Below are 25,761 nucleotides of genomic sequence, written 5' to 3'. Positions count from 1 at the left end.
TTTTCCAGGCAGTAGGCATTAGGCTAATGGCTACAGCTTTGATTTTCACTTCTCTCTCCTTCTGTGCCAATGAGGTCCCAATTCAAAGGGGGACCCCCAAATTCTCCCACTGTTAGAGATTCAGAGAGGTCAGTGCTCAGGCCAGGAGGAACTGCACCCCTCTTTTCTGTCCCTGGTGGCTTGCACCAAACCTGCTGCTTAAAAGAGGTGCACTAACCAGTTTTGTTGGGAAGATCAGTATATAGCCAGGGTACTTTGTCTGAGGGGAGAAAGAACAGAAAACTGTGGGGCTGAGAGAGAAGTGCCCCATGGCCCTATAGAGCATCCTTTGGTTCTCTGTGAGCATGTGTGTCTGTGCAAGGCCAGGGAACTTGGGCTGAACATGCAGATCACAAGCTTGGTTTGTTCTTTAAAGGCACAGAAGAAGGAAAAGGAGGATTTTTTCCATGTTCTGGAATAATCTTGCTGATTTGGACCAGGGTGCTGCCCTGCAGAGACTAAAGCCATGGCCACCCCAAGGGGTGTCTGCACTCCCTGAGGTGTCTGTGCAGGGCTGTGTCCCCTCTTTGACCTCAGTGCTTTTACCTACAAGCAGATTCACCTCCCTGTGTCTTCAGGAAGTGAGTAACTGCTCTGAGGTTATGTTTTGGGCAACATGACAGCTCTCCTCAAATCTCTCTCAATGTAGGAAGACAGAGGAGGTGACTGCTTGTTATCCCTGAACCTCTTGTGTGTCTGTGGTTCTCTGCTTTCAAAGCACATTTATATAATACATGGCAGGATCTTTTTTTTTTTTTTCTTTTTTATTGTTAGAAGCCTTTCATACTGAATGTTTTCTAAATTGGCTGAGGGGTGGCAAGGCACCCAGCTAGAGACTAATCCCCGAGCCCATACTCTCAGCAAATTGCTTGAGAAAGTCATTAATTTTACTGTAATTGATTTAAACATTGCTCAGAAGGAGGGAAAATGATGGAATGAAATGCTGTTCTGAATGCTGAGAGTTGTTTTCTCAGTTTTCTGTCATGTTATCCCCACACATGCCCATTTCTTTGCTGGCAGCTGTGCAGTTGAGCCCCAGCTCCCCAGTCCCATTGGGCATCTCTGCAAACCTTCCAGACCCATCACACGACAAGAATTGATTTCTCCCAAGTACCATCAACCTGTCCCAGCCTTGTTCTAATTCTTCTTATTTTAATTCTTCTTTAAGGAAACGTGGTTCTCCTTTAACTTTAGTGGCACCCATAGTCTTTTCTTAGCTCAGTATCCCAGAAACTGCCTTAAGATGTCAGACCCAGCTCCAGACCCATCACAGACAAAACTCAAGAGACTCTGCAAACATCTTTTGCTCTGGCAAAGAAAGGACTTGGCCTCCAGCAATTCCCAGCTGGTTGGGTGGCAAAGCTTGGGCTTTGGAAAATAGCTGTGGAAAAGCACAGAGCTCAGCTCTTGCTACAAAGCCACAGTCAGGGAATAATACCTGATGACAGCCTCCTAGAAATGTCAGCACTTAGGGTAGAAAGGTGCTTTTTATGAGGCAACCACCTGTTCCCCCTGCATTACCTCATTGCTGCTCAAATCAGCTGCTGTATCCCCAGCTGTAAAATAGTTTAAATTCAAGTGATTTATTGCTTGACACCAATTTGTCCCCTATTTGGGGTGGATCTCAGAAGGCAGTATTCTTTCCTTATCCCTCCATCACTGGGCTCACACTCTGAAGGACTCTACCCACTGATGTCACTGGGATCAGAATAGAGTATGTGGATTTTAACTGAGCCATGACACAGGAACAATGTATTTTTAAACAGGGCTTAGCATAATTTGGCATATTTATTTATATCTCTGACAACTGAATGAGGAGTGCCCTGGCTCCAAGCCATTTCTCTTAGCAATTTTTTTTTTTTTTGGATCACTGAGAAATGGTTTCTCCAATGCATTGTGCAGTTCCTCTTGACATCTTAATGCAGTTTCTAGGTTACTGAGCTAAGAAAAGACTATGGGTGCCACTAAAGTTAAAGGAGAACCATGTTTCCTTAAAGAAGAATTAGGATTAGAAGGATTAGAACGAGGCTGGGACAGGTTGATGGTACTTTGGAGAAATCAATTCTTGTCATTTACTGTCCTCATGCTGTGCCAGATCATTTAAAGATGAAGGAATTCTGTGAGGTTTTTCTGGCCACCTGTGATGAAGGGAGGAGGTTGCTACTGATGGATCAGTTACAGCAAATCTGTGCTGGGAAGCCAGAGGGGCTCTCCAGCAGGTCTTAGCTGTTGGGAAAAAAGGGTAGGACCATCATGTTTAAGGCTGCAGACAGAATCAGGAGGAAGGAAAGAAGCCTCAGTGTCCAGGTGGAGGTCAGTCCTGACTTTTCCAGCCTGGAAAAACTGCTTCAGTCTCACTGAGGGGGTGTTCATCTGGAACAAGCTGCCAGGGAGTGTGTGTCATCCCTCTGCTCCAGCCCAAGGAGCAATTCTTCCCAGCTGGAGCTCCCTCCATACAGGGGAGGAAATCTCAGCCCCTCCAAGCTGGGGCTGGGATTCCTCATGGTGGAGACAGAATACCTGAAAAAAAACCCAAAAAACCCCAACCTAGCAGTTTACCTCAGCTTATTATTAATTCATGAGGTGTTTGAAGGGCTCCACTTCTTACCAGGCTGCTGTTCCCTGCAGGGGTGGTGCAGGAACAGGGCTTGGAAAGCTCTTTTGGCCTCTGTGTGGAGCAGAAAGAAGTGCATGGACTGGGTGGGATGACCAGGAACTGAGCTCTGGCCAAGCACAACATGCAGAAAGCACTCTCTGAAATCCATCTTCCTGCCCTCACATCTGTTCTTGGTTCACCTCTGCAGCTTCCCTGTGGAAAAGGGTTCCTGCTTCCAACAGGAGAGCTTTGAGTCGTTCTTTGAGGGGAGGGAGTGGAGCCTTGGCCTCCTCCACGTGCAAAAATTAATATTTATGCTTCCTGCTTGACACTGAACGTTTGGCACCTGCCATATCCAGTGGAGCAGCAGCTGATGGGGTTTGTGTCACTTGCTCAACTCCAGAGGAGAGCCTGGGGGGGCAGAGGAGCTGCTGCTTCACCTGGGGCACCGTCCTCCAGGAGCCAAAGCCATTTGGTGAGTGCCAGGCTGGCAGCACACACACAGCTCCTCTCTGACATCTGGGAATGGTCCTTGCTGAGGGGCAGAAGCAGCTTTTTCCCTCCCAGACTCCCAGCAGCTGAGCCTGAGCCTCAGGCACCGTTGTCACCCACTGTCCCCAGGCAGGTGGCAGCTGCTCCGTGGGCACTGCCGGGGGACAGGCAGTTTCTTGGCTGGCTGGAAGCCACCAAGAGGCCAGAGGGAGGTGGGTTGCAGGATGTCAGGCAGCTGGTGGCATCCTGGAGAGCCTTGGCAGCTGCCTCTGCTTGCCAGTCAGGCAGAGGGAGCAGGTGGGCACCGAGGAGCCAGGCAGGACCCCTCTTGCTGCTCCCCCTCTGCAGCTCTCAGGAGTGACCCCACGCTCTCCAGTGGGGAGGATTGCTGTGCTCAGGGTGTGAAGGTCCTTTCTGTCTTGTCAGGGAAAAAAAAAAAAAACAAAAAAACCAAAAAACCCAAAACAAAACAAAAAAGACACAGAAAATTAATGTGAAGACCAGGATAAATTCTGCAAGCGGTCACCTGGGTACCTCCTGTTGCTGGGTTTGTGCCATCCTTTAAAGCTCAGAGTGTTGGAGATGCTTTTCTGAGCCAAGACTGTCACTTGCCTCCCTTCTAGTCCACCACAATCTCTGGCAGGGTACCAAACAGCTTTGTTTTGTGGCTGCCTTCTCTGCCAGGGGGGTGGCTGCCCTGCTTTCCAGCCAGAGCACTTCAGCTCCCTCCACTCTAAAGGGCTGCTCCCAGCAGCCACGGGTGGAGGTGGGTGCAGGCAAACCATCCAGCTGTTCCCCAGTTCCCATCAGTACTGTGGAAATTCCCACATTTCAGGGAATTTCAGCCATCCCAGCTCTGGGGCTCCGTGGGATGCTGCAGCCTGGTTTGTGCCGTGCGAGGCTCCTGTGCTCCAGAGCCAGAGTTGGAGGAGCTGGGACCAGCAGCTCTGGGGCATGGCAGTAAAACACAAAGTTTCTGAACACTTTTACTGTGTTCAGAACCTGCTTGCCTGGACAGGTGACATCCTCTGGTTGGAGTTTCATGTGCATGGATGCTCTGTCTGGGGAAGGAGAGGTTGCAACTCCCTCTGTGAATGCTTTGGTTTGCAGATGCAGTCTGCGTGTTGGTGTTCAACATCTTATCTTTTCTGTCACCGTTCAGTCAGGGTTATTTAAACCCTGAGATGAAAAAGAAGCTGTTCCTTTGTCTGCCAGCCCCTCTGCTTTGTCCTGTCCCCTCTCAGACCCCGAGGCAGGAGGCAGCGGTGCCTTCCCTGGCTTCTCCCAGGGGTGATCCCGCATTGTGCAGTGGGACAAAGGCCCCATCTCCTGGCAGCAGAGCCACACAGCAGCCGGGTGCTGGCTCCTGCCTGCGGGATTTCCCACTAAAAAAAAAAAACAGCAGAAAGCTCGCCGAGCATCAGGGAGAATCCTTGGTGGGTGTTGTGTTCCCTGCAGGGCTCAGCCCCTCCAGCCACCTCCTCCCCAGGCACCTCAGGGCTTGTTCTGGCTGCAGGGAAGTCATCTCTGGCTGCATTCTCTCTCTCTCTCTGAGACCCAGAAATTTTTCTTCTGGTCCTGGAGAAGGTGCTCACGAGGTTATTTGAATCCATCCATGTCTGATGAAGGCCCAGCACCACTCAAAGTCTCTTTTCCAAGGTGCTACCCCACAGGCAATTTCCACAGGGATTTGGGATTCTCTTTCAACCTCTGTTCTCACTCCTCTAAGGGTACCTCAGAACTGAACCTTTCTGGAGTCCCGCAGAAGAAAATGAAAAGGCTGTGTTCAAAGTAGTTTTCACAAGCAATACAGAAGTCAGGGCAATTCTCAGCATTGCAGCTGCATCTCAAAGCCCAGGGATTTTTTTTCCAGGTGGAGATTTACCCCTTCCATCATTTTTTCCCCTTTATGGGTGCCAAGTACCTGGTACTTAGAGAAACTTGCATGCAGACACTTCTGTTTATTTTTCCAAATGGTTCTAAAAGAACTGCAAGGGAATTTTCAAATGGATCTGAGCAAAGATGGGAAAAGACCACAAAGGAGAAAACCCTTTAGCACTAAGACAGGGGAGCTCTGAGCTCTGCAAGCATCTCTGTAGGGTCTGCCAGGTTGTTCTTCATCCCTCAGCTTACCCAGACAGCCCCTTGGCAGTCAGAGAGTGACACTGTTTGTCACTCATGGTCTGGAGGGACTTTGGTGTGCTCTGCACCTGCACTGCCTCTCTGCTTATGGGACCAGAGTGGTTCAATTAAAGGTGGCAAAGCCACCTCCAGTTACATCTGCAAAGCATCTTTTGCACGTGCAGCTGGCGTGGTGTGTGCTGGCCCAGTGCTCCACTGCCTGCAGCTCCAGGAGTGCTCCCGGGGAGCAATCACTCCCTGATGGCAAGGGCTCTCAAGTGCCCATATTTCTGGGATTGCTCAAGTCTTGCCCTAACAGCCTTCTTCTTTCCAAAGGTGCCAGCTGAGAACTTCATGTGTCCAGGCCCTTGCTGTGCATCCCCCCAGGTAGCCAGAATGCAGTTTGTGGCAGGACATCTGTGTCTGCTGGGCAGTGCCAACAAACCTGCTGCAGGAAGGGCACGGTGGTGGCACTGACTGCAGAGGCTCCAGGGGCCCTCCCTGTCCTCGTGGCCACCAGACCTGGCTGTAAGGGGTGTGATGTTCACATATGGGTTTCTCCCAGCATCCTGGGTTCAAACACATCCTGAGGAAAAAGCACCTACCTTGATGGAGGTGCCAGCCCTCTGACTGGGGTGGCACCCAAGGAGAGCAGAGGTGTGGAGGAGAGGCAGCGGCTTTCCCGGGGCGACACAGCTGGGGACCCACACTGCCCTTCAGATCACACCAAGCTCCTTCACCCCAGGGCAGAAGGGACTCCCCTGCCCACCAGCCCTTGATCCTGACTCCCTTCTCTCTCCCCCAGGTATCTCTCAGCCAGGAGTGCACTCGTGCCATCATGAAGCTGATGTACTGCCCGCACTGCCGGGGCATGGCCAGCGTGAAGCCCTGCACCAACTACTGCCTGAACGTGGTGAAGGGCTGCCTGGCCAACCAAGCTGACCTCAACACTGAGTGGAAGTACCTGATGGGTAAGCTGACCTTCCCCTGCTGCAGCACACCTGCCTCCCGTGCCACCTTTTCAACTCTCTGAGGCAGTGTTTGACAAGGAAAGTGAGGGACTGTTCTTTTACACTGCTTCTTTTCTGCCACTTGACACCCAGAAGCCATTGCAGGACATTTTGCTGGGCTTTAAGACCTTTAGAAAGAGCACTGCTGGTCTGGTAAAGAGCTTTCACCTTGCCTGTGGTTGCCCACACTTTGCATGCAAGTAATTCTTCTTTCCCTCCCAGTTGCTGAAATGGAGGGGCTTATCCTGTCCCCTGCAGACTGTCAGAGCTGCCTCCTCATCTGCACCAGGGCACTGGTGAGAGCACAAGAGAAGTAACAGTTTTACAGCCAGGAGCTGTTTCCATGGCTAGAGAGCAAATGGATTAAAATCTACTGATCTTTCCACTTCTATGTAGAAGGTGTCTTAAACAAGTACACGGAGAGGGAGAAGTGAGGGGCAATGCCAGGAATAGGAAAATAAGACTTGTATTTTAAATAAGAGTTCATTTTTGTTTGATTTTGTCACTCAGCTAAGACAATGGATGTTTTATTGTCAGTCAGATAAGATGTTGGATATATAAAGGGGGGATTTATGTGTATACAGGTGCCCATTTCACTGAGTTTAAAGCCAGAAACATCACTGTGGTGGTATGGGCTGGTCTCCTGTGCAGCACAGGCTGGAGAACTTCAAGCAGCTGATTCTGCAGGAAATTCTGCATTGCCTAATCAGATCTGGGCACCTCTTTTAGAAGACCATAGGTGTCACTCAGCTGTTTTTCCAAAGCCTGTGGCTCGAGTGTGAACTGCTTGGCTTATAGCACTGATGGGTATGGGCTAAGGCTGGTGAGGGTCTGCATTACAGTGCATATCCTCATGGATGGTTTGGCAGGAGATGTTGTTTGTCATGGTAAAGCTTTCACTCCTCCTCATGGCCACAGAGAATCACCCAGCAAGCTCTTCTTTCTCTCCCAGGTTGTACATTTAGATCTGGGGTGATCTGAGACCCAGAGAAGCCCTAATATTTGTCTGTTCCCGGGGAAGGCAGGCACCAGAGGCTTCAGGCTTTGCCTTGGCACTTGCTGCCTGGCCAGCAAGACTGTCAGCTCAGTAGCCAGCTGCAGCCTGACGAGCTGGCTCAGGATTGACACCTGGTGGTGTTAACAATCCAAATCCTGAGGAAGTTCAGGGGGTGTCACCTGCTCCTCAAGGGACGTGGTAAAACTGCCCCACGAAGAGGCCGCTGCCCTTGGGGGGTGAGGTGTGTTGGCCAGCTGCCCCCCTCACTCTGGGGCTAACCAACCAAGTTGCAACTTCCTCTCCCTAATTAGAAGTTTTCCCCTGGAGAGTGGATTGGGAATCTGCTGCAAAGGAGGGAGAGGAATAATCCCTTCCCCAGGGGTTTACGGCGGGACTTTGATGGCGCTTCGGTCCTCCTGGCCAGAGCCAGCCAACTGTTCCCTGTCACTGCTCTCCTGGCTCCTGAAAGGTCAGTGTTGATTGTCATGGAGGCAATTCTGGGTGCATTTTGCATTCCTCTTCCTCAAGAGACCCAATCTTGTCAAGGCTAGGAGGAGGAAATTGGAGCATCTTTCAAGTGGCAGTTGTATATTTTAGTGTCAGAAGTCACAGGTTGATAAAGGACTGGAGCAAAGGTTTGAGGACTGTCTGCTCTTCACCCTTCTCTAGGCCCTTCTGTGTTGCTGAAGAGGATTTTGTAACACTAAACACAGAGTTGGCTTTTTCAATTTTACAAATTAGGTCATTTTAAAGGAGATTTTTTTAGTAAGTGGTTCAAACATAATTCGACACTAATTTGGGGGTGATTTAAATGTCTCTATCTTACCATTAGTGCCTCTGCAAACTAAAATTGTCTGAAAAATACAGTCTCAAAGATGACACCACAACCCCTGAGTGGCAGCATAATTAAACTCCAAGCTTTTTAATGTTGCAGGAGATGGTCACCCCCAGTATAGCACGTTTAGCTTTAGAAATTGGCACTGCTGTAGGACTGTGTGGCAGGAACAGAGAATACATTAACCTGGAAACTCTGGCCCTTGTTTCCATTCTTGCTTAATCTAACCAGCAAACCCCTTTTTTTCTTTTGGAGTGCTGAAAATAAATACATCATGTTTCCAAGCCATGGCTTTGCATCTTGTTAAATGCTATATTATAGACCTGAGCAAAGAGTATTTTGTCATCTGTGCTCCAGAGTGGCTGTGGTTTGAGCCCTCCCAGTTGTTAGATTCCACAGATTGCATCTGCTTTAGGACTGTGAGCTCTGCTGGAATGATCTGGTACCTCCTGTGGGTTTGTGCTGTCCCTCCTCTTCCCCTGGCTTGGTTGTTCTTTGAGAGCTGTCAGGGTCTGAACATCAGTCATGGAACAGCAAACAGAACACACTTGCAAGGCTTTTGACAGTAGTAGGCTTGGGATCAAACCTTTGTTATTAAGACACTGTAGACCTGGTGTTTCTGCACAAATCTCACCCAGACCTCACTGAACTCCTTTGGGGTCTTTCTGAGCAGTCCTGCTGGCTTGCCCATGCAAGGGGCTGAGCACTTTCCTAGCAAGTGTGAGATGTCAGTGGTCCATGGTCCATTTGAAGAAAATTTGCTGTGTGGCTCAAGGGTCAGTCATTTAAAGTGAAATCACAGGTGACACGTGCAGACTGTGGGATGGTGTGGGGTGAAGGACATGTTTTAGTGAGACTCTGTTGAACTGCCAGGTGTAATTCACCTGGTGGTTTCACTGCTCATTAATAATGTCTGCACCATCTGCTGTGACAGCCTCCTGCCAGGCTGGTGGGTGATTTAGGGGGTATCCTGGTGATAAGAGGATTTAGGACAGAAGAATTAATCACTTCTAATTAATAACTCCATTTAATGTGGTACAGAGTTCCAACCTAGACCCTGAAATTTGACCCTCTTTGTTCAGACAATAACCAACATGAAGGCATTGCACTTGTTTTTCTTTCATGTGGCAAGGCCACAGGAACACAAAGGATTCTCTGTTCCAGATGAGTGTGGGCAGCTCCAGTGCTCTGACAGATCCCTTGTCCTGCCAGAAGGTTTCTGGGGTCCCCTGGACAGTGGGCAGACCCCACTGGTGGCATCTGAGGTCACACATAACTGGGTGCAAAGTCCCTAAATGCAGATGAAGCTCATGCATGGCCTGGCCTCCAGGCTGATAAAGCTCAAGTGGGAGGCCACGGAGGGACCAGCAATGTAAGCAGTGATTTCCAGAGCTGCCCTTTGTGACTGGCAGAGCCAGACCTGGTCAAGATTCCATTTTAGATGTCCAAACCCAGCAGTGCTTGGACATCAGAGCTTTCCAGAAGAAGAGGAACTGAGAACAAGAGGCTCAGTCACTCCCTGGCCCTTTTACCAGTTTAGCTGTGGGCATTTTGGGCTGCTTCTCTGCCTTTTATAGCCTTTTATTTCCCTCACTTTTCTTCCAGAGGTGATGGTGAGAAGGATTTCTCCTTTCCTCAGTGCCACAGAAGCCATTGCCCACATCTGGTACCTTCAGCACTTTATTGATCACAGTCCCCTCACTTAGAATCATAGAATAGAATCATAGAATTAGCCGGGTTGGAAGGGACCTCAGAGATCATCAAGTCCAACCCTTGACCCACTGGAGCAGTTGCTAGACCATGGCACTGAGTGCCACATCCAGTCTTTTTTTAAATGTCTCCAGGGACGGAGAATCTACCACCTCACCGGGCAGTCCATTCCATAGCCTAATCACCCTCTCCGTGAAGAAATTCTTTCTAATATCTAATCTAAACCTCCCCTGGCACAACTTAAGACTGTGTCCTCTTGTCTTGTTGGAGGTCATCTGTGAAAAGAGTCCAGCTCCCACCTCGCTACAGCCTCCTTTCAGGTAGTTGTAGACAGCAATGAGGTCTCCCCTGAGCCTCCTCTTCTTCAGGCTGAACAGCCCCAGCTCTCTCAGCCTCTCCCCATAGGGCCTGTGCTCGAGTCCCTTCACCAGCCTGGTTGCCCTCCTTTGGACCTGTTCCAGGACCTCTACATCCTTCTTAAACTGAGGGGCCCAGAACTGGACACAGTACTCGAGGTGTGGCCTCACCAGCGCTGAGTACAGGGGAAGAATCACCTCCCTGGACCTGCTGGTGACGCTGTTTCTGATACAGGCCAGGATGCCATTGGCCTTCTTGGCCACCTGGGCACACTGCTGGCTCATGTTCAGTTTCTTGTTAATGCAGACTCCCAGGTCCCTTTCTGCCTGGCTGCTCTCCAGCCACTCTGTGCCCAGCCTGTAGCGCTGCATGGGGTTGTTGTGGCCAAAGTGCAGGACCCGGCACTTGGCCTTCTTGAACCTCATCCCGTTGGAATCGGCCCAGCTCTCCAGTCTGTCCAGGTCCCTCTGCAGAGCCCTCCTGCCTTCGAGTTGTTCTACACTTCCCCCCAGCTTGGTGTCATCTGCGAACTTGCTGATGATGGACTCAATCCCTTCGTCTAAGTCATCGATAAAGATATTAAACAGAACTGGGCCCAACACTGATCCCTGGGGGACACCACTGGTGACCGGCTGCCAACTGGATGCAGCTTTCTGCTTTGCTGAAGACATGCAATAATTCAGGAGGGTCAGGACCACATATTGCCAGGCATTACTTAATATTTCTGCACCAATTTTCCATTTTTCCTTTCTGTAGCACCCTGGGAAATGTCAGTCACTTTATGTGAACTTTATGTTACCATTTGCAGGAGATGACTTCTGCTCCTCTGCCACCAAGGGTGACTTTCCTGTCTGCTGTCCCATGCCAGAGGAAAATGAGCATGGAAAGGTGTCTCCCAACAAGTCAGCAAGTTTACCACACCCAGCAGGAGCACGATCTTCAGTTTGGGTTGTACAGAGTCTGATGAGAGCTCCCTCTGGTTTGTTTTGCTGCAGATTCCCTGATGGTGGTAGCTGACAGGATTGATGGACCTTACAACGTGGACACTGTCATAGGGACCATTCACATGAGAATCTCTGAAGCTATTTCCAACCTGCAGGAAAACAAGGATTCAGTCACAGCCAAGGTAAGAGGATGTGCCTGGGCCTGGCTGAGGACACACCATGGGTACTGCCAGGATCAAATACATTTTTGTTTGCTCACCGTTGAACGGAACTAAAGGGAATGAAGGATGAAAGTTATCAAATGCTCACTCTTCTAATAAGAGGAAACCACCCATCTTAGACAGGAAAAAAGACCTTTTCAAGTGTTTCCAAGTGTTCCTCCCTGCCACAGCCAGCCAGACCTCCCAAGAGGTGACTGGGGAGGGAGACTTGGTGCCATTTTCTGTCTGCACAGTGCCTCTGTGTCTTAAGAGCCCTGAGATATTTTGGCTGAGTTGAGGCATTTACAGACAGTTCAGAGTCTCTAGAGACAGAAGGCAGCTACTTGAACCTGCCTTGGGTTATGCTCTGCAGTGGAAACACTGACCTGTCAGGTTGTGTCTCTGAGACAGTTGCAATCTGGCAGTCCACCTGGAGAGTATCAGATGGGCTTTCCTGATGCTCACCTGTCTTCCAAGAAGTCTATCATGCAGCTCTCTTCTATTTGTCATCTATTTTTAGTATATTTATCTACTTAACCACAATCATCTCTGTAGCTGCAGGTAAGAGGAGCTTTGGGAACAAAACCAGCCCCCCCAGGGCTTCTGCTTTTGCCCAGACATTCCCCAAGTCCTGCAGCTATCCCACAGTTAGGGTAGAGATGGAGATGAAAGGAACAGAGCAGGTCTGAACTGGATCTGGGAGGTATCCTTTAGCCACAGAGGAATTCAGTGGCACACATCAGAGCACTAAGAGCTGCATGCAGCAAAACACCCCTTTAGCTTTCTTTTCTGACATGAAAGGCCATGTTCTTTCTTCCCTTGTGAGGTGAGGCTGAGGTTGTCCACATAAAACCGTGGCATTGTCTGCAAAGAAGGGTGTTTCCAGGGGGCATGTAGTAAATCTGATCAAATGAGAAGGGTTAAATTGTTAAATAGGCTAATTAATGTGTGATTGGAGCTGCCAAATGTGTGTGGTGAGCTGCTCAGGGTGACCCAGTGACCAGGGGGATGTGGCAGTCTTTGCTGGTGGCACTGGTAGCAGAGGGCAGGAGCTGCAGATGGCTGCAGCTTTAAGCTCTGGTTTGGAGCATGGCAAAGGGATCAGGTGAAGGATGAGCTTGGGACTGGCCCAGGTCAGTCCTGGGAGTCTTCTGTTTCAGGGCTAAAGGCTCAGGCTCCAACTTGAGGCTTCAAACATTCTCAGCTGTCACAGTTTAACGCTGGGCTGGCAATTAACTGAGTAGCAGATGTTCCCTGTTAATCCCCCTCCCCTCCTGATAAAGAAAGGAGAGAGGATAAGGGAGAGAGACTGAGGGGTTGGGAACTGAACTACACAGCTTGAATGAAAAAATAATAATAAATAGGAAAAATGACTCAATCTATACAAATAGACAGGAAAATTGATCCCACGTTCCTCCCCCTCTCCCCCAATAACTCTCACATCACCACAGAGGCTGCAGGGCAGCCCTGGGAAAGTCCAGGCTGGAATCCTGGAGTCAGCAGCAGTTGGGAGCTGGAGGCAGGAACACACAGATTCAGGCTGGAATGGATCAGGAGCAGAGGCAGAGGAAGGGATGGAATCCTCCCAGGATGCTGAAGCAAAGAGGGAGAGGAGAAGCAGGGGAAGCAGGAAGGGCTTTGAGCCTGGTGATCCCTCCCATTTCTCCTGAGGATGAGGTGGATGGGATGGAATCCTCTGTTTGGTCAGTTCTGGCATCTCTCTTGTCCCTTCCTCCCCAAAGGAGGGTTCCAGGTGGGACCTCTTGACTCCTTTTCTCCTTCTGGAGGGCAAAATGTTCCTCAGAGCTGAGCAGTGTCCTTGGTTCTGCTGTAACTATAACCATGGAGTGGGATCAGTCCCAGCAGCAGCCACTGCCTGAGAAACTTGCTGTTCATTTCAGCAGTGCAGCTGCTTCCAAGAGACTGAGCTGAAAGCAAAAGCACAAGGCAGAAAATCCCCTTTATCCTGCCCCAACCCAGGACATCAGCCCACAGCCCACAGCCAGGGCCCTCTCAGGCATTTGTTGAGGAGAGCCAGGAGCCCCCTTGACCCAGTGAAACCATGCATCATGGGTTCTCCTGGGATCTGGGGAAAAACTGATAAGTTTTGGTATTGAGCCCTTTGTTCACTGTACCATGGAGCACTCTCCCTGCTTCCTCCCAGCTCCCTGGTGCTTTCTGATGGATTTCAGTCTGCAGGGCCTGTGTTCTCTCCATCAGTCATGGGCATTGCTCACCCAAAGGCCTTGGGGTGGCAAGAGGATCTCTTTGATACCACACTGTGCTGGAGATGCCACAGGAACCACTGTGCTGGAGACCTGGCAGAGTTGTCTCCTAACAACAGGAACAGGCCAGATCCAGCAGTGAAACCAAGTTGCTTTTATTGTGGTAGAACCAAGGTGAAAATTCTCCACATGCAGTTTTCAGTGTGGGATTTCTTGCCTGGAGCAAAGGAGGCAGATCAACAAACTGGCTCAGTGCTGAACTCCCATGGGTGCATCAGCTCAGCAGGAGAGTGCACCCCAGGAGGGGGCTTTGTCCTTGAGACACAGAGGTGAGACCTGCTGTCACCAAAGGGACTCTTGGCTGGATCAGGACTTTCCCTGTCAGAACCCAGTGACACTGAGCACTCAGCTGGCACGAGCTGTCTCAGCAGTGCTGCTCTCTGAGGGCTTCATTCCTGTGCTTTCAGAGGACACTCTGCACAGTCAGACTTATCAATAGCTTCTGAAAGCATCCAAGTGACAACCTTGAGACCATCTTTTCCAGCCTGATGGCTTTCTTTGTCAAGGCTGGGGTTTCCCACCTCAAACTGACAGTGCCAAAGCCCTTCTGGCCTCTGACACTTCAGGCTGGCTCTCTGAGCAGAGTGCTCCTTCCAGCAGCCTGGATATTCAGTTGCCTGTGTGGATCATGCAGAGACTGGGAGAAACAGGAGCTTCCAGGGCACCCTTTGCTCCTCCTAAAGACAAAGTCTGAGGATTTGTTCCTTCAAAGTGCCAGAGAGCACCTGGGCAAGGTAGTTAGGAGGATGGGAGGTACCCAAAGTTAGGGGGTGAATCAGTTGGGCTTCCTCACTTGCCTCTAAAACATCTGACATGCAGATTGTGACACACCCTCCTGTCCCAGCACCCCCTTTTCTGAGGTAAAAAGCACCCAGCTTTTGTTGTTGGGGTACTCACACCTTGCTCTGTTGTTCAAGTCAAGGAAGCTCACGTGCTCTCCAGTCTTGGAGCCCACACCACTGGTGGAGTGAGTGGGAGCAACTCTCATCTTGGTTTTCCCATAATTTTATTTTTCAGTCATAAAAGGAACGGATAAAATTGCTAAAAATAGTTTAATATCAACATTGGTAACTCATCCAAAAACATGTGCTAATTTTGTGTTAGTGCTGAACTTGTGCTTGATGGTGGTGCTGAAAACACATCCTGACAGAGGAGTAACCTGATCAGAAACTAAGCCTGAATCAGAGATCTTGCAGATAGGCAAGATAAACATAGTTAAGAAGAAAAAAAAAAAAAACCAAAAACCATAACTGTGGAGTACTACTTAAGTAAAGAGACAATATCAAAGCATGGAGGAAAAAGTTTTGTTTGTTTTTCAGGTTTTCCAAGGCTGTGGAAATCCCAAAATCAGCACAAAAGGCTCCAGCAGTGAGGACAAGAAGAGGAGAGGGAAGGTCACCTTGGAAGCAAAATCCTCTGCACAAGCCCTGGAGATGTTGGTGGGTTTGCATCCAAGGCTCCCCCCTCACCAATGTGCCAGGGCCAGTGTGCTGGCACTCTGGTGGCCCAGGGAGCAGCCCTTGGGCACTCCAGAGCTCTCCTTGCCCTGAGGATCCTCTTGTTTTACAGGTTTTAGATGCCAAAGGGAATCTGACAGCTCTGAAGACCTACTGGATCGCTTTGCCTGGCAGCCTGTGCAGCAAAAAAGTGATGGCCAGCTCAGGAATGGATGACAAATGTTGGAATGGGATGACCAAGGGCAGGTATGGAGAGGGTCAGGGTGCCTGGAGAGCACCCTGGGGTGAGAGAGGGAAGGTTTGATAAAAGGCATTTACCTGTCATCTCAGCCAGCCCCATTTGGCACTTGTTCAGACTGAGCCAGAAGGTCTGTCCCAGTCCACAGAAACGCTGGGATTCCTGAAAAACTGCTCTCTGGGAATGTCCTGCCTGTTGTCATTCTGCTGAGTTTTGGAGGGTTAAGCAGTCAAAATGTATTTGCCACGAAACAAATAAATGTTGTTGGACTTTGGGGGCACTCAGATGGCAGAAGGGCTGGGTTTGCCTCACAGACCTCAGAGCTGTTGCTGGGAGTGGAATTTGTGTCTTTCCAGCTGTTGATGGACACTCTGAGATGCTGTTGCACAGAGGTGACATCCCTGGAAGGGGAGGGGGGCAGCTGCTGGCCTTGCACCTTCCTCTGCTCTTTTCCATGAGCCTGCTGGGCTGATCTCTGCCAGCCAGAGCTGCTGCCTTCAGTTCTTACACCTTTCATATCATTGCTGGCAGTGCCTCAGATCTGCAGGAGCAGATGGGCTGGGGCAGGGGGAGCAGGAACTGCTCTGTTTGCCAGTTGACAGCTCCCTGGAGGTTCCCCGGGCACCTCTCTGGTTGTCCCAGGCTAAGAACATTCAGCCATCTGAGTGTCAGTCCCCAGGGGGTTTATCTGGGGCAGGGAGGATGGTTCTCCACAGCCTCTGATGTGGGCAGAGCTTTCCCACAGGAGGTAAATTGCCACTTTGGCTCCAGAGGATCAGCCTGAGAGCAGCCCCCAGCCCCTCACACAGCTTCTCCTGCAGGAAACCTCTCCCCATGCCAGGAGAGTCATGCTGCCAGAGCACCTTCTGCAAGCTGAGGGGATGTCAGGGTGAGCCCCAGGGTCTGGCCACGACATCCTGGAGCTGTCTGCTTCCCAGCAGACACCAGGACATGGAAGCTGTTCAGCAAACCCTTGCCAACACCTTCTCTAGGGTTGAAAGAGGCTGTGTTATCCCTGGTGTCTGTAACGGGGACAGGCGAGCTCAGGTGGGGGGCAGACCCCTAAATCCTGTGCCTTCCTTCCTTCACAGCTACCTGCCTGAAGTGATGGGGGATGGCTTAGCTAACCAGATTAACAACCCAGAGGTGGAAGTGGACATCACCAAGCCAGACATGATCATTCGCCAGCAGATCATGCAGCTGAAGATCATGACAAACCGCCTGGGCAACGCCAACATCGGGAACGACGTGGATTTCCAGGATGCAAGTGAGTTTGCTGGAACTGGAAAAACCCGTGGCAGGCAGAGAGGGGCTGGGGGGGGGATCTGTGCAAACCCACAGCTGGGTTTGAATGCACCCAGCAGGGTGGCTGGAGCATTTTGGGTGCTCTTTCAGGTCACAGCTCCCATCTGCTCGGGAGGTTTCTTGGCTTGAGTCACCCAGAGATCATCCCATGGGATTGCATCCCAAGGTGGGGGATGCAGGGAGGAGGAGGAGGTGGCTGGGGTAGGGCTGGTGGCCAGAGCTCCCCAGGGTTGCAGCAAGGACGTGGCTCACCCTAAGGACAGATGGTGGGTTTAAAAACTTGGGAGGTCCCTTTGGCCTTTGGAGTATCATGAAAAAGAATTAAGAACATTGCATTTACCTTCCTGTGGTGATTCAGTGTATTACTGTCAGTCTGCTGCTTTTTTCTCTCCTCTCTGAACTAAGCAGTCCTTCTCTTGTTTCCTCTCAGATGGCAAGGCTTCTCTGGCCTCTGATAACACTCACTGTCACTCTTCTCTGGACCTTTCCTATTTCTACATTCAGTTTTTAGTGACCCAAGGCACGCAGGGCCGGGAGCAGAACCGATGATCGTATTTTGGGGGTGAATTTTCCAGCTTCCACAAGCAGCTGCACCCGATCCCTCTTGTTCTCTGCCCTCCAGCCTAACGTTTGGGGTTTTGCAGATCTCACTTGTGTGTGATGACTGAGATGACCTCACCTTTGTCTCTGTGCAGGTGATGACATGAGTGGCTCGGGGAGTGGTGACAGCTGTCCTGACGACGTCTGTGGCAAAAGACTTTCTAAGAGCCCCAGCACCAGGCAGCCAGAAACACATGCTATTCCCAAGCAGTCTGGACACGGCATCAATGGGGCCAGCAGCACACCTCTGCCTTCTGCCTTCCTCCTCCTCCTCCTCCTCCTCCTTTCAGGGGCTCTCCTTGCTGGGCGGTAACTCCCAGAGCTGAGCCAGGAAAGAGACTGCGGCCGAGAGGGCTTCACTTTGCCAAAACCAACCAACCAACAAAAGGACATATTTAATTCACCTTGGCAAAAAAAAAAAAAAAAAAAGGAAAAAAAGGAAAAAAAAAAAAGAAAATAAAAAAATTAGGGGGAGGGGGGAGAAAAAAGGTTTCAGTTCTTTGCTATTTCTGGCAGTGCTCGAGCTGTTTTCTTCTTTCTTGGTCTCTTCCCCAGTGCTGGGCTCTTCTTTCTGTACCTCATTGGTTTACTTTTGTTATTGCCACAGACTGGCTCTCGGGGCTGCAACAAGGCTTTGCAGTGAGGCCTCTAGGGGGGGGGACCTGGCCAGCCCCTCCTGTGAAATATGCAATTGGCCCCATCTCCTCCCCAGCCCCTGCTTTGCCACACGGTGCCCTGAGCAACGCCGAACACAGAGACTGAAATCCTCAGCGCTGCTCGAGTGCTGCATTCAGGGGCTCTTTGGGGTTTTTTTCCTCTGTGCTTCCTAAGCAGGCAGAGATGGCCCTTCAGGTCCAGCATGAGCAGGTTTGGGGGGGTTCAACCAGAAGAGTTTGGCTGTCGGACCCGAAAAATGTGGAACTCCCTTTTTCTTCGGGAAGGTCACGAGTGGGTTTCTTGGCTAGAGCTGATAGCTGGCAACAGTTTGAAATGTAGGTGTCCCACATCTAAGTGACTGGGAATGAGTGTTAGGGGTTGGGGTTTGGGGTATTTTTTCTTTGCATGCTAGTTGGAAAGCCATTTTTTACCCAAGTAATAATGGTCCAGTTTCTACCTGCAGTGCAGTACCGTCACAGGTAACAGAGAGATGAAAAGAGCCCCAGTGGGATTCCCTGCCTGACACATCCGTGCTGCCTCCTCCTCCTCCTCCTCCTGCAGCCCCAGCCGTGGATGAATATCCTTTTTTAATTTTTTTTTCACTAGTCAGAAAGACCAAGGGTGTTTTATGAGCTGGGGCAGGGACGGATGAGCCCCGGGCCAGTGTCCCTGCCCAGGGGACAGACTCATGGCAGCACCTGTGAGGATGAGACATCTTTTGTTTGGGATGCTTTTCTTCATTTGGTGTTTGTTCTCCTTGCATTGTAGGGTTTTAAGTGAATACCCTCTTTCCCTGCCCTTTCCCAATGCTTCCATGCACCTTCCCTCACTCCATCAGGGGGAGGGGGTGGGACAGGGGGTCAGACACTCACCAGCAGCTCTGGTTTGGCTCAGGGGGAAGGGCCAGGCTGTGCCCTGTCCCACCACGAACCAGCTGCCCTGACCCAGCTCTGCTTGGTGGGGTGGGGTTTGGGAGGGGTGGGGGGTGAAGGGGGGATGATAGAAATCTCCTCCTATAGCTGTAGGAATGTCTGTGCTTGTAGGGCTGTGTGCTTGGGGGCTTCCAGAAGGCTTCTGTGCCTGACAGGGGTGGCAAGCATCAGCTGGAGAAGTAGGTTTAGCAGGTGGTATAGGGACAACAGAGTCACTGTGACCAGTTGGGCCAAGGGCTTGCCCAGGGGTTTGGGCTTCAGAAACAGAGGGGTGTGAGTTTCAAATGTTTGTTCTGCAGAGCAGGGGTGTAGCTGTCTCCCACTTTTTTGGCCTGCACAGCAACTGCTGGAGCATTTCTCCTCTGTCCTGCCAGAGGAGAGGTGTCCCTGGGCTGAACAAACATTATGGGGTTGGGGTTTGGCTGGTTTAAAAAAATAAAAAAAAAAAAGAAGGGACAAAAAAACCATTTTTTTACATGAGTTTCTAAAATGTGCAATTGAAGGGAAGGTGGGAACGTGGCCAAGGTGAGCCCAGGAGGGGTTGTGGAGGGAGCTGGTCACCTCCCCTCCCTGGAGAGTTCATGTTCCTGCTGGTGCCTTGGGCTGGGCAGGGATTTTGGGCCAGCTTTCACTGGCTCCTCCAAGTCCCAGGGACTGATGTTACTGCCTTGCTGTCCTTTCTGACTTGTACTCACCTTCTGGCAAGGTTAAAACTGATCAAAGGTTGTAGAGTTCCAGAAATGAAAGCCAGGATTCTGGACTGAAGGACTGACAAAACCCATCAGTAAAGCAGGAGTGGATAAATCTAAGTCATGTGCTTATAGAGGTTTATTTACTTCTGGAAATACAGTGAGTTCCAGGTTGCTTTTATTGCTCTAAGGAGTTCCTATGCTTTTTTTTTTTTTTTTTTTTTTAAACTGGAAATACCAATACAAACTTAGCCTTCTGTTTCAAACCCACAACCAATGCTGCAGAAACTTTACATCCAAACCAAAAAAATAATAAACAAGAGGGGGGTGGGGAGGGAAAGGGGCATTAAAACATCATACCCTCTTCAAAAAGTAGTTGTGTTGAAGTTTTAACACATGGATGCCAAGGTCAATGTTTTGCTTTGTGGAACAGGAGCTGAAAAGGAAAAGTTCTTGTCATTTCCATTTCTGTGCAGCTTGCATTTGCTGTCAGTCTCTTACCCTCAAAAGCTCCTTGCAGGCCCCAGGGGGAACAGGTCTGAAATGTGAAATATTTATTTACTGATTGCCCAGTTAACGTTGTCACAATTTAATAGCCCAAATTATCAAGAATAAAACCTGAGAGCCTGAATTAATCAGGCAAACCCACAAAGATGCAGCAAAAGCTGCTCCACAGTAAAACCCTTCCTGCTGCCTTCCCCTGCTTTGCCTGGGGTTCAGCTCCCACTTTTGTCCCTCTGGGCCCTTCCAAGGGTTGGGTGAGGGCTCTTCCATCCCCCTGGGGCCACGGGCTTTATTTCCTTTCCCTTTTCCTCTGATCTGCCTGTGCTGTGGCTTCCCAGTTGCTCCCTTTTCCTTCTCTCTTCATTGCCCTGAAGTGGTTTCCCCCCGACCTGCTGGAATTTGGTGGCCCTGGCAGTGCCACCTTGGGCTGGCACAGAGCCTGGGGCCTCTCAGTGCTTATAAATTACATTTCCTGGGCTTGGAAAGGTTGTGACAACCCTTCCCCAGGCTGTGGTGGTGACCAGGGGGGTTTGGGGGAGCTCTGGGATGGCTGGGGAGGAACATCTGCTGGGGGGTGACTGAGGTTTGGGGGGTACTGGTTTAAAAAGGCTTCACACTTCACAGGGTTTGGGAGCAAATACAAACGAGGACACCTGAAACAGTGGATTTCCAAGTGTCTCTGGCTTTCAGCCTGCTCTTCTGTGCCATAATGTGTGTGTTTAACCCAGGGAGAGGGGCTCAAAAGGCTTTGAGAGCACAGCTACTTATCATTTACAAAAGACAAACTGCCTGTTGTTTCCTGGTGGGCTTTCTAGGGGCTAAGGTATAGCAAAATATCTCAAGTCCACCTTTGCTTTAAGCAAATGCATTTCTACCTGCAGGAATAAGAATTATTTCACTTATTGGCATAGCCAGACAGTTATCTATTTCTTTCTGTTACCAAGGTACTTGTAACTCTCATGCACTGTTTATCTAAAGTTGAAATATGTTCTTTGAATCCTTGTATAAATAAAAAGGCTGGAGACTTAAATCTGTATTCCCGGGGCAATTTTATTTCCTCCATTGAAGCAGAGTTTGGAGTTTTCTTTCTTTTTCCTTGTTGGGGCACAGATGAAGGCCGGGTCAAGAGTCCTGAGGAACTCCCAAGGTCTGGAGAAGGATGATGACAAAGTTGGTGCTGTGATTGTCCAGGTGCCAGCAGAAAGAATCACTCCCAGGCTCCTTCTGTGTCACAGCCAGAAAGCAAAGTGTTGAAGAAGGAACAAATTAGGGGCAGGATTTAACATCATTGCCTGGCAATTAAACTGAGTAACAGATGTTCCCTGTGAATCCCCCTCCCCTCCATGATAAAGAAAGGAGACAGAATAAGAGAGAGAGACTCATGGGTTGGGAACTGAACTACACAGCTTGAATGAAAAAATAATGATAAATAGGAAAAATGACTCAATCTATACAAATAGACAGGAAAATGGATCCCACGTTCCTCCCCCCTTTCCCCCAATAACTCTCACATCACCACAGAGGCTGCAGGGCAGCCCTGGGAAAGTCCAGGCTGGAATCCTGGAGTCAGCAGCAGTTGGGAGCTGGAGGCAGGAACACACAGATTCAGGCTGGAATGGATCAGGAGCAGAGGCAGAGGAAGGGATGGAATCCTCCCAGGATGCTGAAGCAAAGAGGGAGAGGAGAAGCAGGGGAAGCAGGAAGGGCTTTGAGCCTGGTGATCCCTCCCATTTCTCCTGAGGATGAGGTGTATGGGATGGAATCCTCTGTTTGGTCAGTTCTGGCATCTCTCTTGTCCCTTCCTCCCCAAAGGAGGGTTCCAGGTAGGACCTCTTGACTCCTTTTCTCCTTCTGGAGGGCAAAATGTTCCTCAGTGCAAACCTGCTAGGACTTGGCTAAAGGTTACAATTTCCTCTGGGATAGGCAGGGATGCTCAGCTCAATCCATCTGGGTGTGTGGTGCTGAGTCAGGGTGATGCTGATGCTGATTCTCATTCTCTCAAGTGAAGTCCAAGGACCAGGAGAAGATGTGAGGCCCAGGACTTCATCCTGAGCTGCCTCAGCCCTGCCATGGCTTGGTCCTCACCCCCCTGACAGGGAAAAGGAAATGGATTGCTGGGAATCTGGGGATGGCTCAGGCTCTGTTTAACTCCTGAATTTCTCAGCCTCCAACGAGGACAGAGGGACCCTGGGGGTACACAGTGTTCCCTCCAAAAAGGACAGGGGGTCCTGGGGCATTCAGGGGATCCCCCAACGAGGTCATGGAGTCCCTGGGGGGCTCAGTGTGTCCCTCCCAAGGGGAGCAGGGAGTCCCTGGGGTTCCCCCAAAAGGACAGGGGGGCCCTGGGGCATCCAGGGGGTCCCTCCCAAGGGGAGCAGGGAGTCCCTGGGGTTCCCCCAAAAGGACAGGGGGGCCCTGGGGCATTCAGGGGGTCCCTCCCAAGGGGAGCAGGGAGTCCTTGGGGTTCCCCCAAAAGGACAGGGGGTCCCTGGGGCATCCAGGGGGTCCCTCCCAAGGGGAGCAGGGAGTCCTTGGGGTTCCCCGAAAAGGACAGGGGGGCCCTGGGGCATCCAGGGGGTCCCTCCCAAGGGGAGCAGGGAGTCCCTGGGGTTCCCCCAAAAGGACAGGGGGGCCCTGGGACATTCAGGGGGTCCCTCCCAAGGGGAGCAGGGAGTCCCTGGGGTTCTCCAGAAAGGACAGGGGGTCCCTGGGGGGCTCACTGTGGTCCCAAAGAGGACAGAGGGTCCTTGGGGGGGGGGGGTTTCAGGGGATCCCCCCAAAAGAACAGGGGGTCCCTAGGGTGGTCACTGTGTCCCCCAACGAGGTCAGGGGGTCCCCCAAAAAGATCAAGGAGTCCCTGGAGACCTCAGTGTCTCCCACTCAATGGGGACAGGGGGTCGCTGGGGTTCCCCAAAATGGACAGGGGGTCCCTGGGGTCTCAGAGGGTCCCTGGGGACGTGCACACGGGGGTCCGGGTGGGCGAACCCCGCGACACCGCACCCGAGAGGCTCCATTGGGGTTCGGTGGTGGTTACCGGGGGGAGCTTCTCCGGGAGGCGCTGCGGCTGCTTCTCCGCGGTTTATTTACCCTTTTCCACCCCCAATAAAAAAAAAAAAAAAAAAAAAAAAAAAATCCCGGGAAAAAGGGACCCGGGCGCCCGGAGATCCCCAAGCGGCTCCGAGCCCCGCAGCCTGGAGGTCCTCCGAATCAGCACTAGGCCGCCAGGGGGCGCTGCTTCCCGCCGTCCGCTCTGCGCGTGTCCGGAAGTGTTGGTTGTGTCGGTTCCAGGGGCCGCCGGGAAGATGGCGGCGGAGGCAGCGTAGGTGCTGCGTTTGGAGCAGACGGCGCTGGACGGGCGGGAGCTGCAGGTCCTGAGGGGGGCAGAGAGGGGCAGGGAGGCACCGTGGGGGGGCAGGAGGGGTCTGTGGGACACAGTGCTCCCTGGGGCAGGGGGGACGGGGGACCGGGGCGATTCCGTGAGTTCCGTGGGTTCCGGGGCTCGGTGGGTTGGGGCGCTGTGTGGGGCAGGGGCTCGGCGGGTCGGTGGCACGGTGTCCGGGGTCTCGGTGGGGTTGGTGTCTGTCAGAAAGGGGGGGATCAGGAGAGGGAGGAGATCCCCGTGTCGCGGGACCCCATCATGTGCCCATCCGGCTGTGTCTGTGTCCCCCCAGCATGGGGAGGCTGCACTGCGGGCAGAAATGGGGGATGAGGGGAGGGAGGAGATCCCTGTGTCATGGGACACCACCACTTGCCCATCCAGATGTCCCCCCAGCATCGGGAGGGGCTGGGGGTGACAGAGCTGCAGGACACGGTCACGGACCCTTTGGTGTCCCCAGGCCCCCTGCTTGATGTCTGCAAGGATCGAGAGGGGGGGCGAGGAGGATGGGGCCAGATCCTCCTCAGCAGCACAGGCTGGGCCATGGAAGGTCCAGTGAAATATGAGAAAGATAAAATTGTTTGTTCTGAGGGTGCCAGGGAGGTTGTGGAGTCTCCTTCTGTGGAGGAGCTGAGGATGTGGTCAGGGTGCTGCCTTGTTTGTGTCTCCATGTTTGTTTGTACATCTTTGGTTCCATCTTTGTTTGGGTTGCGTGTTAGAAAGGATTTCTTTATGGAGAGGGTGCTCAGCCATTGGAATGGGCTGCCCAGGGAAGGGGTGGATTCTCCATCCCTGGAGATATTTCCAAAGAGCCTGGATGTGGCACTCAGTGCCATGGGCTGGGAACCACGGGGGGAGTGGAGCAAGGTTGGACTTGGTGATCTCTGAGGTCCCTTCCAACCCAGCCAGTTCTGTGATTCTGTGATTCTGTCACCCCAGGCTGCCTTAGTGATGTCTGTGAGTATCTAGAGGGTGGGTGCCAGGAGGATGGGGCCAGATCCTCCTCAGCAGCACAAGCTGGGCCATGGGAAGGTCCAGTGAAATCTGAAAAGGATGAAAATCTTGACTCTGAGGATGAAAATCCTTCCAGGGCTCTGGCCCAGGCTGCCCAGGGGGGTTGTGGAGTCCCCTGCTGAGGAGAAATTCAGCCCCTGTGTGAGTGCATCCAAAGAGTCTTGGAATTGTGGAATAATTTGGGTGGGAAGGGACTTTGAAAGGTCCCCCCGTGCAAGGGCAGTGCTGTGGGATGTGCTCCAGGGGCTGCTGCTGCTGCTTTAGTGGAGAGTTGGGCTGGGTGATGTGCAGAGGTTCCTTCCAGCTCTGCTCATGCTGTGTCAGTGTGTGGGCCCTTCCTCCTCTTGCTCTGCTCTCTGGTTTGGCAGCTGAAGGCCCTGGGGTAGAAATGGTTTGTTTGAAGGGCACTGAGGGCCCCGACTTGCCTGGCAGGCTCTGGCCTCGCTGTGCCAGGCTGGCAGGAAGCCCTTGGCAGTCCAAAGGGGGTGGGTTCTTTCCTTCCAGGGGCTTTGGAAGGATTTTGCTGTCAGGGAGGGGGGGTTGTGTCGTCCTGTGGTGTCCCGGTCAGAGCTGGCACTGCTCAACTTGTGTGGCTCAGGAGCTGGGGCTTTCTCCCAAACTCCTGGGGCTGATGTGCAGCCCTGGGACTGTCTCTGGGGAACTCGACCCCCTTGGCTGAGGGCAGAGGGAGAGAAGGAGGAAGCAGGAGAAATGCAAATGCAAATTCCTCCTCAGCAACCGATTTCTGTTCCTTCCAGGTCCCGGGACAGTCCCTTTCCCCAGGAACTCCACGGCAGTGCCCGAGCCCCCCCTGAAGCAGCTGCTGTGTGGCTGTGCCCACATCTGCCCCCAGCACATGGACTCCACGGTGCAGCTGCAGGAGGAGCCCCAGCTCAGCTCTGCCTTCCAGCACTTCAGCATTTTGTGCAGGTCAGTTCAGGTTCTTCCTCACACAGCACACAGGGCTCTCTGCTTCCTCTCTCCAGCTCTGCCTCTCTCTTTCTCATTCCTTCTGCTTTCACTCTCTCTCTGCTGCTTCGCTCACTCTCTCTTCCATCTTTCTCTCTCTCTTTTTCTGTCCCTTCTTTCTCTCCCTTTCTGTTCAACTCTTTCTCACTTTCTCATTCTCTCCTTTCTCTTTCTCTCCTTTCTCTTTCTCTCCTTTCTCTTTCTCTCCTTTCTCTTTCCTTTCTCTGTTTTCTTTCTGTTTCTCTTTCTCTTTCCCTTTCTTCTTTTTTCATTCTGTCTTCCTCCCTTTCCCTTCCTTCCTTTTTCCTTCTCTCTTTCTCTTTTTTCTCTTAAGCTTTTTCTTTCTTTCTTTCTTTCTTTCTTTCTTTCTTTCTTTCTTTCTTTCTTTCTTTCTTCTTTCTTTCTTTCTTTCTTTCTTTCTTTCTTTCTTTCTA

At 51.4% G+C, this 25,761-nt stretch overlaps 2 protein-coding genes across 2 annotated transcripts in view; both read left to right on the top strand.

The window, feature by feature from the left end:
* Positions 1–19,784, top strand: part of GPC1 (glypican 1) — a 211,606-nt gene extending 191,822 nt beyond the window's left edge. Inside the window, exons 4-9 of the mRNA XM_071751680.1 lie at positions 6,054–6,219; positions 11,153–11,283; positions 14,906–15,025; positions 15,156–15,289; positions 16,373–16,548; positions 17,282–19,784. Coding sequence (XP_071607781.1) covers positions 6,054–6,219; positions 11,153–11,283; positions 14,906–15,025; positions 15,156–15,289; positions 16,373–16,548; positions 17,282–17,499 — 945 coding nt within the window. The 3' untranslated portion in view covers positions 17,500–19,784. The remainder of the gene's footprint in view (positions 1–6,053; positions 6,220–11,152; positions 11,284–14,905; positions 15,026–15,155; positions 15,290–16,372; positions 16,549–17,281) is intronic.
* STK25 (serine/threonine kinase 25) overlaps positions 1–25,761 on the top strand; it is a 289,606-nt gene that overhangs the window by 192,317 nt on the left and 71,528 nt on the right. The gene's annotated exons all lie outside the window — the stretch shown is intronic.

Source organism: Heliangelus exortis, chromosome 9 (assembly GCF_036169615.1).
Source record: "Heliangelus exortis chromosome 9, bHelExo1.hap1, whole genome shotgun sequence".
In the NCBI taxonomy this organism is placed as follows: Eukaryota; Metazoa; Chordata; class Aves; order Apodiformes; family Trochilidae; genus Heliangelus; species Heliangelus exortis.
Note: the sequence above shows the minus strand (reverse complement) of the source record. Positions and strands in the feature narration are given on the sequence as shown.